Source organism: Ischnura elegans, chromosome 2 (genome assembly GCF_921293095.1).
Source record: "Ischnura elegans chromosome 2, ioIscEleg1.1, whole genome shotgun sequence".
Taxonomy (NCBI): domain Eukaryota; kingdom Metazoa; phylum Arthropoda; class Insecta; order Odonata; family Coenagrionidae; genus Ischnura; species Ischnura elegans.
Window position 1 is genome coordinate 46,209,213 of NC_060247.1, and position 18,394 is coordinate 46,227,606.

The window sequence follows — 18,394 nt, forward strand, 5'->3', positions numbered from 1 at the left end:
GAAGGGAATCCCGCCTTACCTTGGCTTCCGCCCGAACTCTCCACCCCATGCGTCCGTCCACCACTTGATTCTCGTCAGAGCTTCGACGAGATAAACGCGTCTTCACCTTGAACTCAGGCGAACGAATGCTGTCGTCTTCGCCCGGACCCAAGCGAATGAATGAATACCGGTGCCGCAGGCCAGCACCGTTCTTCCGGTGCTGCTCAAGCCCTCTTTAGGCAAAAAAGTACGGCACAAAACAAAAAAACCAAGGCAGGCGGGAAAAAGAAGAAAAGAGGGAAATTCAAATGGAAGAAAAGAAGGCATAAGGCTGTTCCGGCCCGAACAAGGATTAACGTACACTTTAGGCTTTTACAAATATTTAAATGTATCGTTTTTGCATATGAATTCTAAAATCTGAATTTCCTTTTTAAATTAAGTTAAACGGCTAGATATGCAATTATTTTGCTTTATTATCTATTGGCCTGTTCAGCACGGCTGTTTATACTATCCGTTAAACGCCATTTTGACGCCAAAAAACCGGTTTCCTCTCATCCGCTATTGTATGCAATAATACCAGATGATAAATTCTAACAATCCCTCTTTCCCCACAAGGACATTAGGGAAGAGTTCATTTACTTCCAGTGATTCCATTAGAATTTTGGTATAAGCAAGTGAGGATAGAGTTCCCCCTAGACTAATCTACAGGCGTGAGAGATTCACGAGTTCCTGTTACTTGGTTAAGGTTCATTTCCCTAGGACAGAGGTGTCCAAACTATGGTCCGCGGGCCACATTCGGCCCGAAACATAATTTCGTCCGGCCCACCAAACGAAGCTTTTTTTTATTCACAATTCTTACAATTGTCTGAACCTGATTTTCATGAAATTTTGAAGTAAAAACCTCCAAGCATCTCCAAGTTTACATTTCCTGGTAAAGTAATCGCTTCCCCAAACTGTAACACTGGTCCTTGTGCGCCTTCTTCGCATATATCTATATATGCACTTTTTTCGAGTGTTAAACTGAAGGGCACCCCTTAGTATTGTTCCCTCTTATAAAAGACGGTTGATTTTTTTATTACCCACAAGTAGCCCGACCTGTGTTATAATTTTAAAATTTGTGAAAAAGTCATAGTGTGGTTTCGTGAAAAACTTGATTAATTGATAGTGGAAATTTCACTTAAACAGCCGAAAACGAGATGTATTAATTATTTTTGTTTATAGGCATTTCTAGATAGTTAGGTTATTAACAAACAGCGTACAGTACATGTTTCATTGAGAAAATATTGCAGAAATAATGGATCATTCGGAGACCATATTAATAGATCACAGCAATATGACCTCTTATTCATTTCCCGAAAAAGAAAATCGGTTGATCATTTTTATACATAGCTAGCGCAACTCGTATTTCGATTTAAAAACCAAAAAAATATTCTTGAATCATTTGTAGAAACATTAGAAGATGATAATGGCCATTTGAAATGAATATTTTATGCTGGCAATATTTTAAAGTTAAGTATTATTTGGCAGATAACGTGAACAATGTGGCTTGGGCATCATTATATGCAAGGAAAATCTCCGGATAAATCTTAAATATTTCCGCTAGGTTCTTTTTTTCACCCATGCGACGGTTTTTGTTGGGGTTTGGAAAACTCGTCGTCACAAGAGAACTGCTGGAGGAGGGGTACATTTTAAGCCGAGTGATCTACTGCTGGAATGTTCGGCTAAAGGCTATCGGACGAGAAGTTGCTCCGTTGCGTCACGTGTAGAGGAGCTTGAGCAGGGTGGGGGATATAAAGATAAAGAGCAGGTGGGGGATAGCAGGGTATGAGAAGATAGAAAGGCCTATATATAGGGAGGGAACTTTTCTCAACTCTCAGTTTTCCGAGAAAACCTTACAGGTTAGAGGTGCAGTTTAGTGTGCATCAAGTGCTCCCTCAAATCGTAAGTAGTGTTCTTTAACTGGTAATTCGCGGATTTACTGCTTCTAACCTTTCCACTGTGGAAAATAAGAGAATTAAATTTGTTAAGCCCACTTGTGATTATAAATAGACACGAGGCGGGTATCGTTTCATAGTCACTCCTCCAGGAGAAAATAAAATGCCTGAATACTTAGTCTACGTATGACCCAGTGATTTCGCTAATTTCTGCTGTGGAAAATAAGAGAATTTCACTTTTAAAGGTCCAATTGCAATACGTAATGGGCATGGCCCGATTTTTTAGACATAGCTAAATGTGACAATACATCTTCAAGTAGTGTTTTACTTATTTTATAAAATCATGGTTCCCCGAAGTTATTTGACAAGTACCTCAAAAATAAGCTGGTCATTTCTCTATTATTTTAAATGACATTCTTCCAAAGGACCAAATACAGACTGAGTCAAATTTTCCTTACATAACGGGAGAGTTGCCTAAATCGTACCAGAATCCTAGAAACCAATCTGTTAGTCTTTTATGCAATCTAATTGCTAAATTTGGAACTTCCGTTATCCATTAGCACGCCACACAACAGTTATGACAACCGGTACAGTGATAAGTCAGGAATGATGATATTAAGGAAAGATGTGTCTCTTCTGCTATTTTTGTCGTCTTTTCACGAGAATATTGAAAGTTGGTAAGTCGTATTTACCTACATAGCTTTTGCTACGTATCGTATTTCTGAAGTCTACGATGTTCCATTTAGCGCCATTACCAGCGTAGTATGATCAACTGTTTAGGCAGTGGGAATGATTTCATACAAAATGGCGGTCGCTCCAAAATCGCACCACGTCTATCAGTGCCGGTGCGATTTGGTTAGCTGCGAGTGGCTCAGAACACAAGCGTCAGTTTTGGCTTTTCGTTCGTTAATCGAAAGTATCGAGAAATTTCGGAAGGGAGATTAGAAGAAAAGGCGAAAAGGATTGATGGCAAATGGACCATTTGTGAATATAAAAATCCTCCTTGAATAAATACAGGGAAATAAATATTAGATTAAATGAATGTTGTAGAGGATACGAAATTCCAAACAAGATATTTCTGCGGCAGTGCCAAGGGGAAGTTGGTAGGAGTTTGGATCAAGGTGGTAATGTTGCAGTTTATGAAAAGAGATAGCTTTACCGATGGAAGCAGAGCACGAATTCGTTCAGTTTACTTTACAAATTGAAGCTTCATTGTTTGGGCTTACGCCATTAGATGTTAGGAAGCTAGTCTTTCAAATTCTTGAACTCAAAACTCATTTAAGCAATCATTTTAACAAAGAGAAGAGAATGGCCTTTAAAAAGTGGTATTAGGGATTTCTTACAAGCAACCAAAAACTATGTATTCGGCAGTCCGAGAATATATCCTTTCATAGAGTCAAATGATTCAACAAATAGTGTATCTACAATTTTTTGACGTCCTTGGAACGATTGTTAATGGCAATAAGCTAAATGATCTTCGTACCATAAATATGTATGAAACGGCATCTCAAACTGTTCAAAAGAGATCGCTAAAACTTTTAGCAGAATAGGGAAAACGACAGGTTGGGGCGATTTCCAGCGCATTATGACGTTTCAAAACCACTGTTGTATGTTGCACAAACGCCAATGGATTTGATGCAAAAACTCTTAAAAAAGCTGCAGTGAAAAGACTTTTCCAAAGCATAAAGACTACTTCAAAAGACTTTTAACTATTTATTTTTTATACCATTTATTTTGGTACTATTTATTTTTTCACTTGCAATTTCTATTACTTTCGAAACAGTTCATTGCATTGATTATATTGTATACATGGGAAGTTTACTCAACGCTAACCCGATGCTTGACTGAAGCTCAATATCTCATGAAAAATGCCCCTAGAGAGCAGCATTAATATGCCATGACTTGAGGGGCGCTAGTTATCACTTATTTCGGAAAAGTGTACAGCGTTAATCTGCCCCAGTGCACGAGGCATAAACGTGCCCCAGTCAACCTTACGCATTCGGCTTTATTCACTCGAGTATTGTACCTTCTGATATACAACAGTTTTTGTTCTGTTATCAGGTGGAAGAACAAATACAGCGGATGGTTTACCAACACTCGAAAACGTAACATATATTTGACCATGAGAATAACATGGCGTTTCTAGATTCAGAGAACTAAAATTCACCTTGTGATTTTATAATCGTCATCGCGAATTGAACACGACTTAAAAATTGAGTTTTTTTTCCCTCAAAGGGCACTCGGTTGGGATCATGGGAAGACTTTTCTAAAGCATAAAGACTTCTTCAAAAGACGTGTAACTTTAGTTTCAATTATTACTGTCTATTATTTATGCCAAAGACATGTCTTATTTTTACTTTTCCGATCCATATGCTCCACGTATTTTTTATACTTATATTTGCTCGGTTTATGGATCTAAAAAATAACCTTAAAAAACTTCCCTCTCTGTCTCTCATTGTCATCGGAACACCATATCCTACGTTTGGCCTCCGAAGGTGCGAATTAGGAAACCTATTGCCCATATCGCACCGTTTACAAAGGTTAGAAATTTATTTTTTTTACATGTATTCAACTTGGAATTCATTGTCCCCAAAAGTTGTGAGAGAGTAGACATGCCTCACAACATGAAGAAGCATTAAACACTTATATTGCGTCACTCATTTCTCAGTGAAGTATTTTTTTTCCCAAAACTGGTGCTATCCACGCTACCTTCACCTATCTGTTCTTGGTGGTTTAGTATTCACCTTCTCTGCTTGCATCCACTCCATTCCATTACGTTCGATACAATTCCACATTTTTCCCTCATCGTAAGTGCACGCATCCTTTACATTCAATGACAACTGCTTGTAAAGAGTTCTTTAAATTTCTTTCCAAATTGTCTTTTAATCACTCAGTTGCTTAAACCGAAAGTTTAATGGGACAATGATGGCAGCAGTGATTCCAGATTAGCCGATGGCGTCTGAATTATAGAAATTTAGTGTTGCTTTCTTTAGAGGACCTGCCATTCCACACATTTAAATTAAGGGGACTGCACAGAGGAGACCCATTTCCAACACATAGAAGGCTGTTTTCCTGTTGCCATTTTGGTCTTATTTTCTTTGGTTTTTCAAAATCGTCGCGGTGACGAGTGCAATGCGTTTCGCTTTGTTCCAATATTTTGCGGTACATTGTAATTACGAAGGAAATCACTGAAAAGTAATGAATTTGATAGAGCACATCACGCGTACATAAATTTCGGTTAACAGCCTTAATTCTAAGTAATTTCCCAATAAAACTCGGAACACTTTTTCCGTCAACGACACTGGTGGCGACTTCTGCAAACCTTTTTAAATTCGAGGTGGATGAAAACGCATTTAGAGGCCGACTTGAGGATCTCTTTTGTAATATTCGTGATTTAAGTTTAGGGGGTAGGTACCCTGAGGTTTAATCCGGAGTCCGAATCGACTTGCCACTTGGCCTGCGCCTTAGTGCTCAACCCACTCGGCCAACGCGAATGTCTTCAAGGACCAATTTTATTTTTGGTGGCATTATCTCGCGACAGGCAAGGGTGGAACGGAGGAGGTAATCGACCTCTGCGGAAGCCGGGCAATAAAATCTCCCGCATTTTGTACGCTGCACTTTCGTGGTGATAGAGTTGGGGAAGGTATGCGGTAAAGCCTCAATAACGCGATAATTTTTTTCGTAATTTTCGAGTTATCACTCCAGCGATTACTCGAGTGATCACTCGGAAATTATCGTCGCGCTTTATTGTTTTTCGCAATTACTCCAATGATGAGGATTCCAGTCACTTTTTTTCATCACACGTCGAGTCGCTTTTTCAGTCGCTGAAACCCTATATCAGCCAATCAGAACGCTTGGAGTGATTGCAGCGGAAAATTTGACAATCATGGCTACGAAAAAGAGCTGTGATATCGAAAATGATGCGAGAAGCGACGGCGGGACGGACCGTGTGACTCAGAAAAATGATCACTCCAGCGATCACTTTTCCGGTACCGAAAAGCGATCGCTCGAGTGATGACTAAGATCAAGAGGGATTCAGGCTTAAGGGGGTCAAGGCGTGATTAACACGATGACTCTTTAAGGCTCCTCCAACATAACTTCGGAAGTTTAAGTAAACCCTGAATCACACGTTCATCTTTTGCAGCCTTTTCGAGGGACAGCTCCAGCGATCGCTGCAATGAGGGCGGAAAAATGACCGTTTCACGGGATCATTGCCCACGATGCCTCGTGGAAATCCCATCCCTTTTTCCATTAATCGGCACGTATCTCGTTCCGTCCCCTAAGCCATCCCTTGCACCGTGCTTCAGCCAATCAGAACGTGCGGCCCCTAACAGCGATTTTAACGCAACACCTGGCTTTTATTTTAATGGCAGTTTTAAATAGAGAAAATGACCAAAAGAGCGAAGGAGAAAAGGGGCGGTGTGAATGACCGTGTGGTTCTGAAAATGACGCGTCGTACCATCGCATTTTTGGTCCCCGACAACCTATCGCTTGAGCTATTATTTTTTTAGATCTCATTTTATTTCAACATCTTTCTTCCAACCTTTCAATAATTTTTTTTCAACCTCAATCATCAATTTACCTTAATTATCTTAATGAGTTGTTAAAAATTTTTGCCTTTGCTTGCATGCGATAATTTAATTTGTAAGTGAGCGTAACGCTTTATCGACCGTATGGCGTGCATGAGGGAATCCTACTGTATTGTACATGCTGATGATTGATCACCCCCTGCCACATACCTTAGAGGTAGCTCCCAGGGTATAATGTAGATGTAGTTTATCCTGAAAATAGAGGGTAAAAACCTGATAATAGTGGGTAAAGCATGGGACAGATATTTTTCTTTAGATCTCATAACCGGCATGTTGTCTCACGATTTCTAAAATCAATTTCTTTATATTCACCTCTTTGTTGTGCATTGCACATAGTTATTCCAGAAATGTTAAAGAGTTATTTCTCTAAAGATCTCCTTGCAGTCATATTCATTCTAACTTTTTTTTAGCATTTATTCATCTCCTTTTTCAACTAAATTACATACTTTTATAATTTTCTTTATTAGCTGAGAAGGCATTCAAAATAATAAAAAAAAATTTGACCCCAGAAAAAAAATTCTTCGAGGAAGTAATTAGCTAAGCCCTAATTAGGCCCATTCCGACATCGCCCATTGATTGCTGCAGGTCTTTATATTTTATTTTAGCTTTTAATTTACATTTCGACTTAATTCTGACAAAGATAGGTATGAAGTGTTTATCTGATATTAAAATAACAGTAAAATTATGGCATACAACAAAATTGACAAAAAATAATATTCAATTAAAATACAATGACACTATGCTAAAAAATTGTACCTATAAAAAAAGCGAAACAAAAAAATATTAAAACAGGGAACATGCTGAATAGCCACTTGAGCTCAGCAGGACCAGAATTGTACTGTTTATTTTTCACTGACAATCTCTATTACTTTTGGAACAGTTATTGCATTGATTATATTGTATATATAGGACAAGTTTACGCAACGCTAGATCGATGTTTGACTGACGCTCAGTATCTCGCGAAAAATGCCCCTAGAGAGCAGCATTAATTTTGCCATGACTTGAGGGGCGCTAGTTATCACTTAGTTCGGAAAAGTGTTTTGCGTAAACCTGCCCCAGAGTACAAGGCGTAAACGTTGCCCTGTCTACCCTACACAATAATCTTTATTCACTTGAGCCTAGTACCTTGTGATATACAACAGTTTTTGTTCTGTAATCAGGCGGAAGAAAAATACTGCGGATGGTTTACCGACACTCGAACACGTAACATATATTTGAGCATGAGAAAAACATGGCGTTTCTAGATTCAAAGCTCAAAACACTCACCTTGTGATTTGATAATCGTCATCGCGAATTGAACACGACTTGAAAATTGAATTATTTTTCTCTCAACGGGCACTGGGTTGGGATCATGGGAACCCTCGGATTGAGAACATCCTCATCTTTGAATTTTCCATTTCAGTATATTCGCTTGAATCACATTGGTTATCAGATTTTTTAATCACCAAACGCGTTCCATTGCATATGTTTTGTAAGTGTAGGTTTCAGAGCATCGCGAACACCGCACCTGCCTTCAGGTGTAAATTTTGCCGTGGTAAGCCACGCACATCTAAGGACTTTAAAAATTCAGATGGCTAGTTGGTGACTTCGTCTTTGTTCGTTACATATTCAATAGATTTGAATTAAAGGAGAGTATAAACTATTTGCTCTTGATTTACCAAGTTTCAGTCATCCGCATCTTCTTTTGTACCTGCAAAAATTGCTCGCTCAATCGACCATTAGTGCTTTTTTTTATCAATTATGTTCGTGAACACATTGTTGATAAGCTCATATTTTGATGATAGGAAACTGCAAAACTTCCGAGGAAATAAAATCAATCCGTGTGATTCGTCAACAGGTGCATTGTCATTACTCTTAGTCAACAATTACTTGGAGATTTGTTTACTCACAGAATAGAGACGTATTGCTTGGTATCTCAATTTGAGCTGGGCTTAGATTTAATTGAATGATTTTTAAATAATTTTATCATTTTGAATATTTTTAGCTATTGAAATGTTGTAAATATTGTTAAGAAGTTCAGTAATTAAATTCATTAAAAAAACAAATCATAGTTATGACTGGCTTGATAGCTTTTACAGTGTTAACAGCTCCTAAAAAATAACTCTAAAATCAAGATCAATATTTTTCGTGAACTTTTACAATTTTTAATGTTTATTATGTTATCCGATGCTAAGAAGAATCCAAAAACCTAAATATCATTAAATTCGTTGCAGCCGTCCTTGAGTTACTATTGGTGTAACAAACACGATTTTCGACTTTATTTTATATACATAAATAACGTTAAAATAATAAAGTATCATGAAATAATGAAATGCGTACATTCCAAATCCTCCTAACTTTTTTTAACCCAAAGTTTTCGTAGGTATAATCAGGACGTAACACGGAACTTTTTTTGTAAGATTATATCTCTGTTAGGAGCACAGGATCAAATGTTCATTGACTCGATGACACAGCCTATGAAGAAAAACCTCTCGTAGCCGAAAGACTTCGATTATGTTGTACTGAAGAAAGGAACCTAAGCTGTTGTGACTAAGTAGAGAAAAATAACGGGATCATCACTTCGAATGAATAATCTTCCCCTTCTCTAGGTATAGAGTGCCTCGTTTCGCAAAGCCCCAATGACGGTAAAAGATTCACTCATCCCAAGACTTTCGAACACATCACATTTCAGGGGAGTCGTTTTGATCATGAACGAGGCCTTGAACCTTGAAATGATGTAGCCCTTAATATTGATAAAGGATTTAAAAAATCACTGTCTCCTGTGAGTAGCCGCGCCAAAATATCTGAATACCTTGATTAAGTAATACTGCATCACTATCGATTTGGCTTTCGTGGAAATTATTTCGGTAGAGAATCCTTTTGCCTTGATTTTAGATTCCGACCTTAAACTCAAGAAACGTTATCCGGATGCATCGAGAAACAAAATAATGAACTACTGACATACCTCTTGTTTGCTTATTGTCATTTTTAATTTTTATGAAGTAAGTAAAGTAGCGCAACTCACGTATTCACCTACTGCAATAAAAACAAAAATAAATTTCAAAAAACATTTTTCTTCAATCCAACTGAATTTCAGTGTTGTAGAAGGTCATAATCAAGGTCACATATTGATAATCATGTTATGGTACTTTAAATTCAGGTTGAAGCAATTATTTTAGCAACTTAACGAAAGTGTTATTTTACTCACTGCAAATATGAGATGATGATTCCATGAATCCTTGCCCCATTATTACCCTTTATTACAGGATATTACACAATGATTCTGAGCCTCTTATTAATAATCTCAGAGGCTAATATTTGCCAATTTTATCCAGAAATTCAAGAAATATCGGCTCTTTTGTTACTAGCGATTCATTGAAGAGAAAATTTTTATTTAGATTTATTGTGGACATGGAGTGAAGATAATAACTCCTGGTGTTTTCGAGCTTCGAATCAAAAATGTTTCATCGCATACTTTATTTTTTATACAGATATATCACAAACCAGAAGATATCCAGAAGTAAAATATGGATTTTAGAAGATATGGAATTACTACATTTCTACTCTTCTTAATGGCGTTTACTTGCTCTGGACAGAAATTCAGCTTTGGAAATTGTCCAACCACTCTACGATCGGTTATCACACCAGCGGCACTTACGCTGGCAAATGTAAGTAAAGTTTAATACTCATGCAATTTACAGTAAAAGAAAATTAAGCTTTGATTATAAAACTTGGTTTAAAAAAATATGGGTTTATAGAAAATTTAAACTGCCATTGGCCGACGAATCACCCTTAACTTAACATGAAACTTCTCTTCAACGATTTTTATACCAAAGTGTTACTAGCATTTTCAACATTATATATGTGTAGGGGAGGCAAAATGAGATTACGTCGATGAAAATAGATTATTTGCGATGTTTTTCTTTCCAACCATCATGTGATTTCTCCCTGACCCTTTTCATATCACCTAGTTGACTTGAATTGCAGAAAATCAAGTCAATTGTAAATAATTATGTGACTTCGGTATCATTTACTGCCAGGAAAATATCCAGATAAGTTTGACCTATTATCTACTAGATTTTTTTACCCAAGGTACTGTTTTCGGTGGTGATTGGTGAATTCGTTGTCTGAGAGCTGATTGCTGGTTTGTTGATCATCCATCTCTACCGGAATGTCCGGGATGGAGGTTATTGGACGAGAAGTTGCTCAGTTGCATCACTTGAGAAGGAGCGAGAGTTGGGCTGAGGCTGCAATGGTGTGAGCAGAAAGAATGATCTATATTTTAGTTTTTTAGGAGGTCATTATCAAGGTCACATTTGTTTCAGATTTTTGAAAGAGCCAAGATCATCAGTCATGTCCGTGGACAGGTGAAAAATTAGTAAAAGTAAAATCTTTTACTAATTACAATTGAGATATCTTTTGCAGCTTTAAAATGCAAGTTCGATGTAGTAAGGACAGTGCCCTAACTTATTGTAAGTCCCAAGAATAACTTAATTTAGAGGAAATCGTCATGACCGTGGACATTATGTCGGTGGAGATAATGTCCGTGGACATTATGTTCGTGGACGTCATGTCCGTGTACATCATGTTCGTGAAATGTGCAGTCCATGGACATGACAGATGGTAACGGACATGATGATACCTACACTATGACTAGTTACAGAATGTCCAATGACAGATTAAAAAGAAATTCTCGTGAGTAAACACTATATTCCTCTTCTGCTATGTCCGCGGACATATATCATGTCCGTAGACAGCACAAAAGTAAAAATTAAAAAAGTGTAAATATAACTAACGATCTCTGCCACTGCCACGATGTCATTAGATTTTATGATTGACAAACTGCAATCGCACAATTTTGGTTCTCAATAAACTAAAATGAATTCTTTTCAATATTACCTGTAGAAAATATACGTCTTTTGGAAATTGACTCCTAAAAGTTCCTACTCGATATAGGAGGGAAACAATTCTCAACTCTTTAAAAAAAAATATTTTACACTTGTTCTAGTCTTGAGTTTGATAAACTATCAACATCATTAATGGTTAGTTTGTGTTTAAAAAATAGTCAACTTTCTCCCAGGACAAAACAGTGGCTGTACAAAATTAACCTCATATTTATTTTAAATATATCACCCAAAAAATAAGACGTTAATTTTGTGTGGACAATTTGTTGTCCAAGGAGAAAGTTAATTATTTTTTAATCCGCGCAAATTTACCATTGGTGCTCTTGATAGATTATTCTTTCTTTTTAGATTGTTTTGTTTCTTTTTAGATTTTGATTTAGTTTCTTAGTGTATCGATAGATTATATTAGATAGAATTGAAGACTAGAACAAGGGTAAAATATTATTCTCTCTTTTATGTAGAACTTGCTATCTTTATTGAGCCAAGCTTGTTGCCGTTATGAATGTGGACCCATTTCAAACTCCATTTGGAACTATCAATGAATAGACGCCAACCTTCCGACAACTAATCGGGAAGACCTATTTTCGCAGGGCTCTACTCACATTTTGACAGAACACATGTATGTCTTCTTGATTGAAGAAGGAAAGCAAATATTTTCCCTTTAAAGATAAAAATTAATTTTTGCTACATGTTCCAAATAATTTTTACTATTCAATCGAGAGTTTAGTAACGCAGATGCTGTTTTTGAAAGGTCTATACCCCTGAAAAAATCATTTAGTCAGTCTAGTTTGAAATGCCTTAGACTTGATGAAGTTCCTTCATATATTATGTAACCATTACCATTTGTATCAGAATAATTTTCATATGTATACATGTCATTCCCGCAAAGCTTTGGGAGCTGGCAAAACTTTTGAATGTGTAATTCATCAGAGTGCGGAACTGAGTATACTACAAGTGCGATTTAAGGATATATTGATTTGCTATTATTATTACGACTTATTCATTTGATTTTCACCATATAGAAATAACAATTACCAATGTGGTTCAAAGGTTCCCTAAAAACCATAAGATCATCGAATACTACGCATTTTCCTTTTACTAGAAGCAAATGCAATAGCAAACCTTAAATGTTCCACGCATGTCTTGCACACCCAAGATTTATCTTGATCAATGAGCTGAGCCCCAAAATATTTAAGATTCTCCCTTTTTATAAAATCAATAACAGTTTTTCCGTTTTCGTTAAACAAGCTTTCCCCATAACTATCAGAGCTGAATAGAAATATACCTGCGGTATATCAAATGGTAGCAGTTTTAAGTGTCATATGCACCTCTACCATCAATATAAAACCCATAGTTTAACGAGGATTTAATTAAATATACAACAGACAAAGGTATTTGTTTAAAACTTCAACATAGATTTGAGAATTTTCCCTGAGAGGTGCCGGAATTCCTTTCCAATATAAAGCACTGGATGGCTCAGCATCAAAGATTTTATCATTCCGCATAATGCATATTTGTATAACATCTGCTGATACTGCGTAATCTAAATAATCAATTATTTGTGTCCAATAGCGCATGAGATACTGAAATTCCCTAGAGTAAGTGAGTTCACACAACAAGAAAGAAATAAAGAATCCAACTGTACAGAATCTGTTTTAAGGAATTCATAATCTAGGAACGTGAATTACTTTGTCCGATATAAGCATACCATAGTCGAGAGAGTACACCTGTTTGTGTTCAAAGCTCGGACTTTGCTTTTCGGCTGCAGCGCTGTGCACACGGCTTGGACTGTTTGTCGCATCCTTTGCCCAGTAGTTCCTTCTACTTTCTCCGGTAAGGTCGCATTAGTTCACGAAAATATATCCGGGTTCGAATTCCGGGCAGGTTGATTGATTTTTTTCTTCGGATTTTTGGAATACTCCCATGTATCCAATTTCACAAGTTTTTTGCCTGAGATGCATAAATGAATTATGATTTCATTTTCAAGTTCTCGTTTTACAAACTTATATTTACTTTATTACTGCAGTTGCCGGGGGTTTGGAAAGAGTATGCACGAAGCAAGGGGGCCCAGCAGCACTCCTGGAGGTGTGCGACATACACCATCACCCAAATTACAGCCAATATACAGTATGCTGTGAGTGTTGGAGGCCGTAAGAAACTGTAAGTACACAATAAAACAGTGACCATTATTTTTCATGCTCACGGGGGAAGTCCTTCTAGTGTCACCACACTAAAGCGATCTCTCGGATAGTTCGAAGTTTGTCCTCGGAAAGACGTCAAAATTTCGGCATGAGCTACCCACTAAGGTTTATCCGAACTTTCTGTCGCGTAATCTCATCCGAGAGCGGCCGAAATGACGAAGGGTCTCGGAAAATGACTTTCCGTTTCTTGGAATCGGAAAGTGTCGTAACAGCTGGGAAAATTACGGAATATTTTTACCGCGGAATTGGTGCTGCGGAGGCTGGTAAGAAGTCACAAGTAACTTGCAATACTGGCACTAAAAAGTACTTTTATTTCTTTGCACACGGTATGTGTACTAACAAGTATGGGAAATGAACGATTATGCACGGAATTAGGAATTAAATAAAGTACATTGGAGCAAATTTAGTAAATGTAGTCAACATAGATAATGTCATATAATCAAAAATGCAATAAATTTAGCAAAGTGGATAGCATAAAGCGCTTCCGAAACGGAAAGTTCTATTCTGGAATCTTGGAAACGAGGGGACGTAGTTAATGTGTATTGCTCCTGATGTTGTTCAAATTTTGAGGGTGATAGGAAATAGATGTCCATGATGAATAATTTTTGTTCCAGCCTCGAACGCTAAATAGCTTGCGAAATATTAGCGACGAAAAGTAACAGGAATAAGCCTACATTTATGCAACCCACGATACGACGATACAGCGTCCGTGTTCATCGTCTTAGTAACGGTGTGTATGGGTCCATTGTTGCGTTGCCTTTTTTCTGGCACTTTCCATCGCTAATACCTTGAAAACTATTGTGAATTGGTGATAGAAACTAAAAGGGCCTTTCCTTGTCAGTAAATTCCTTAGTTTCAAAATTCGCAGTCAGGAGTACTCTGCAATCGGAATTCTACGGAATAAGTCATCAGTTCTGAGGAACGTGATCCCTTTCTTTGGAACGTTTGTGTTCCGTAAATATTTCTAGAATTAATTACCATGGAATATATGGAAGCCCTCAAGAGAGCCTGTATAATAGTACAATCGTCTTGGTACAGTATTCAGCGATACTTTTTAGATAATATTTTCAGGAAGGAAATCATGGTCAGAGGGTTTTTCTCTGAAATTCTTCTAATAGTCTAGGTAATTCTCCAAAGTCCACCTCACTCCACTCACCGTCTCGGGAATGGTTAAGGAAATGTTTAAAAAGTAAATTTTTGTGTGGAATTAACTCCAATTTTGATCCTAAAGAGATATTCAAATGGAATTCGTTGGCCATCATTATCTCTCAAGTATAATTAGCTTTTCTAGGCAAAGCTCTAATATATTATTGCATCTTCCAGCATCAAATATGAAATTTTCAAGGAGTATGATAGTTAAACTCTATTAATCTATTTCTAAGGAAACACTAAAAAAGATGCCTATGAATTCCATCTTATGCATTAATCGAGGCAAAAAGTTTTGCAAAATTTGGAACTAGAGTGTTATACTTGACAAAAACTATTCTTAATTTACAAATTATCTGCAAAGCATCGTATTGTCTTTGCAATATTTCCTATTATGCGTTGCAAAGTTTCATTGCGTTGCCATAATTTCTTTGAAAATCGATTTGGGTAAGTGGGTCTTTCCTACTCCTCAATATGATAGTGATTGTATTCCAGAATAGTTCAAGTCTTGTTGCTATTTGATACTAGATTGAGCAATTTTCTGTGCAAGCAATATATTTTAAAATTGTAAAATTATTAGGATCATTCAAGTCGTAAAATCGGCTTCAATTAAAACTACCTTAAAGTTTAATTTGAAACCTGAATCGCACATCCCGAGAATTTAACGCCTTCACTTGCATGGTAACGTAGATATAATGCATGTGTTTTTCCATAAAACTTTGGAAAAATCATAATGACACGAATTACCTTTGCAGAACAAATACTGCATTGAGGGTAGGTGGAACCATTGATGTTGGTGGATCAACTGGTAATACAGCCACTACAGCGACTTTCTTTACTTTCAATATCAACGATAACGGTAAGTATTTTGTAACACATAAAGTATTTGTGAATTTAAACCATTCCCTCTTACCTTTACCGTCCATAACATGCATGCAATCTGATATTCAAAAAATTTGAATGACTTTGTGACAAAAATGGCACCGTAGAAAGGACAATAAGATTTTCAATTCGTTTAAAATCCAGATTTACCTTTTTAATCAAGGTTTCGATTACTTATTATAAAGACTGCTTATAAAGTAATAAAATACTGGTATCAGTTTTGTATGAATAGTATTATTTTCTACGCACAGTGTATTTTCTTATGGACTAACTTTCTTTGGACATAAATGTTCGTTACATATTTATTTAAATACCATCTTCAGTCGTTCCGTTTGAAGTTGGATAATTTTATCTAAATATTAAAAATGCAACCTCAATTACAGTTGATGATTCCACTTAACTGCACGTAAGACGATTTCTAGAAAAAAATTAATCAGTCTTCCTTTTTTTTAACAGCGATTTTTGCAGGAAACGTAAGGGCGTTCAATTACTTTATTATTGGAATAGACGCCGCTAACCCCACGGTGTTGGCATTGTATGCCTGCCAAAACGTTGGATTAGGAAAACTAGGTAAGTTTTAATTTCTAACTAAACATTTTCAACAATTATTTGTTAAATTATTAGTAAGTAATAGCACATGTAACCATTTGTTTCCTTCCAGAAAGCGCAATTCTTCTGGTAAAGAGTGGTGCTACGGACGCTAATATCATAAATGGGTTACAGGCACTGGCGCAAAATGGATTTCCATCAAATTCATTATATTTCCAATACCCAGCCGATTGCTTAGTCATATGATTTGAGTAATCAACACATTTGTCTTCATAAAAATATTTAATTATGCAAACATGCAAAATATAACTATGTATTTGCCTCGAAAAACCATTATTTTATAAAAAAATTTCTAACTTTTAAATTAATAAACTTATTTTCAGATCCAAAAGTACCTTTGTTTTCTTTGGAATGTCCTTAAGTTTATTCCTATGTATTTTTCATATGTGAACATAAAGTAAATATTCAGGCAGAGACTTGATACTTTGAACACAATCGCAATTACTACGCCTAATTTTTTACACAGTCACACAGTATATAACCCTGGGATTTAAACACGCAATGATGAATGATAAAGACAGCTAATGGCTTCATTATTTTGGATTCCACATATTATTACATTAGCTTGAGTGATTTTCAACGTTATTGATACATTTATTTTCTAGCCAAAGCGACGTTTTGACTAAGTCATAGTCTTCATCACGGCAGGGATGGGAACCATTCAGCTTTAACCATAGGTCTATAACCATAATTAACCATAGGATTTTTTTAAATATTCCATAAAAAGGAGCTCTAGTAAAATTATTTTGTTCAACGGATCAGTGATTGATTTTTTTAAATTTATAAATAAAATTTCCAGTACAGAGAAAGAGAAATATTTTTGGGTACTTTTACCAAATATCCCGGAAAAGTTACCCACAAGCATTGGATAATGGGTCATTCCACCTGAATTTCGCAAATGAACGACGAATTAGCCTCTGATTTTGGTGATTACATCTTATGGGATTTAGTTACCATTGCTTGTAGTAATGTTTGGTTACAAGTTTTTATCCAGGTTTTTGTCATTTTTCAATCCTCTAGACAATTTACAAAAAATAGGCAATGAATGTGTTAGCTTTATGTAGCTATGTGTGAATTTCAACAAAAAGAGATAAAATGAAAAAAAAAACGGCCAGAAACAATTTAAAAGTGGGTGAAAACCATTAATTACTCGTAAAATTTGATCAAGTTTGTTATTTTAATTTCACCAGCACAGGATTACAGAATATTACGACTGTAAATCAAAATCGTCTTAGTATTTCGGCGAAAAATTCTTATTCTAACTCTTGTATGAGTACGAATGAAAGTGAATGTTATCTGGGTTCCTACGTTATAAAGACTCCACCTTCCGTTATAGTATTATTTCTATTCTTGAGACGTATTACCCAGTCAATACTTGAAAAATACTCAATTGATACCATGACATTTTAAGGGTACTTTAACGGCATTTACAAAAAGGGGTCTTAGACATGAATTTTTCCCCGAAGCAAAATTTTTAAATTTTAGAGAATGCAAATGTTTAAAATTGTCTATAGTTACCTAAAAATTTCAAAATGCAAGCATTTGACTAATGGATAAAGCTTCCCGGGTTTCCAACCGGGTCAGGGTAGCATGGTGTAAGCCTACCATCCATGCTATTCACCGGGAAAAGCTCGGATTCAGAGAATGCTCTGCAGCTTAGGTACATCGGACAAACGGGCCACCCTTTCCGGCAGAGAGCGGAGAAACACAAGAGGAGTTTTCGGACTTGTAAACTCTCCCAATCCCACTTTGCAAAACACTTGTGGAAGGAGAACCACAACTGTGATTATATCCCACGAATTTTACACCGGGAAGAGAAAGGTAGAAGAATGAACAAGATAGAAGGTATGGTATGGTATTTGGAGGAGACGACCGACAGCTGAGGTCATTTGCGCCATGAGGGAAGGGTGTGGAAGGAAAGGTGGAGAGAAACCCGGCGTCGGCGTTAGCCTGCTCTTAACGAAAGGCGGCAAGGGGACCACGGCTTAACGTCCCATCCGACGGACGGAGTGTTGCGGTTGAAATGTCCTCCACACAACATTCAAGCAGGGATCGGGCAGTCTCTGAAAATCCTCTGCCCCTGCCGGGATTTGAAACCGAGCCCGCCGGGTGGGAAGCCAATACTCTAGCCACCACACCAACCCGATCCCCGAAAATATAGAAGATTTGGA

The 18,394-nt window shown here is 36.8% G+C and overlaps 1 protein-coding gene across 1 annotated transcript; it reads left to right on the plus strand.

The window, feature by feature from the left end:
• Positions 1-1,863: 1,863 nt before the first annotated feature.
• LOC124153670 lies at positions 1,864-16,548 on the plus strand. The gene is made up of 6 exons (XM_046526972.1): positions 1,864-1,920; positions 9,973-10,149; positions 13,412-13,545; positions 15,488-15,591; positions 16,071-16,184; positions 16,276-16,548. The coding sequence occupies exons 2-6, from the start codon at positions 10,009-10,011 to the stop codon at positions 16,407-16,409; spliced, it is 627 nt and encodes a 208-aa protein (XP_046382928.1). The 5' UTR covers positions 1,864-1,920; positions 9,973-10,008; the 3' UTR covers positions 16,410-16,548.
• The last annotated feature ends 1,846 nt before the right edge of the window (positions 16,549-18,394 follow it).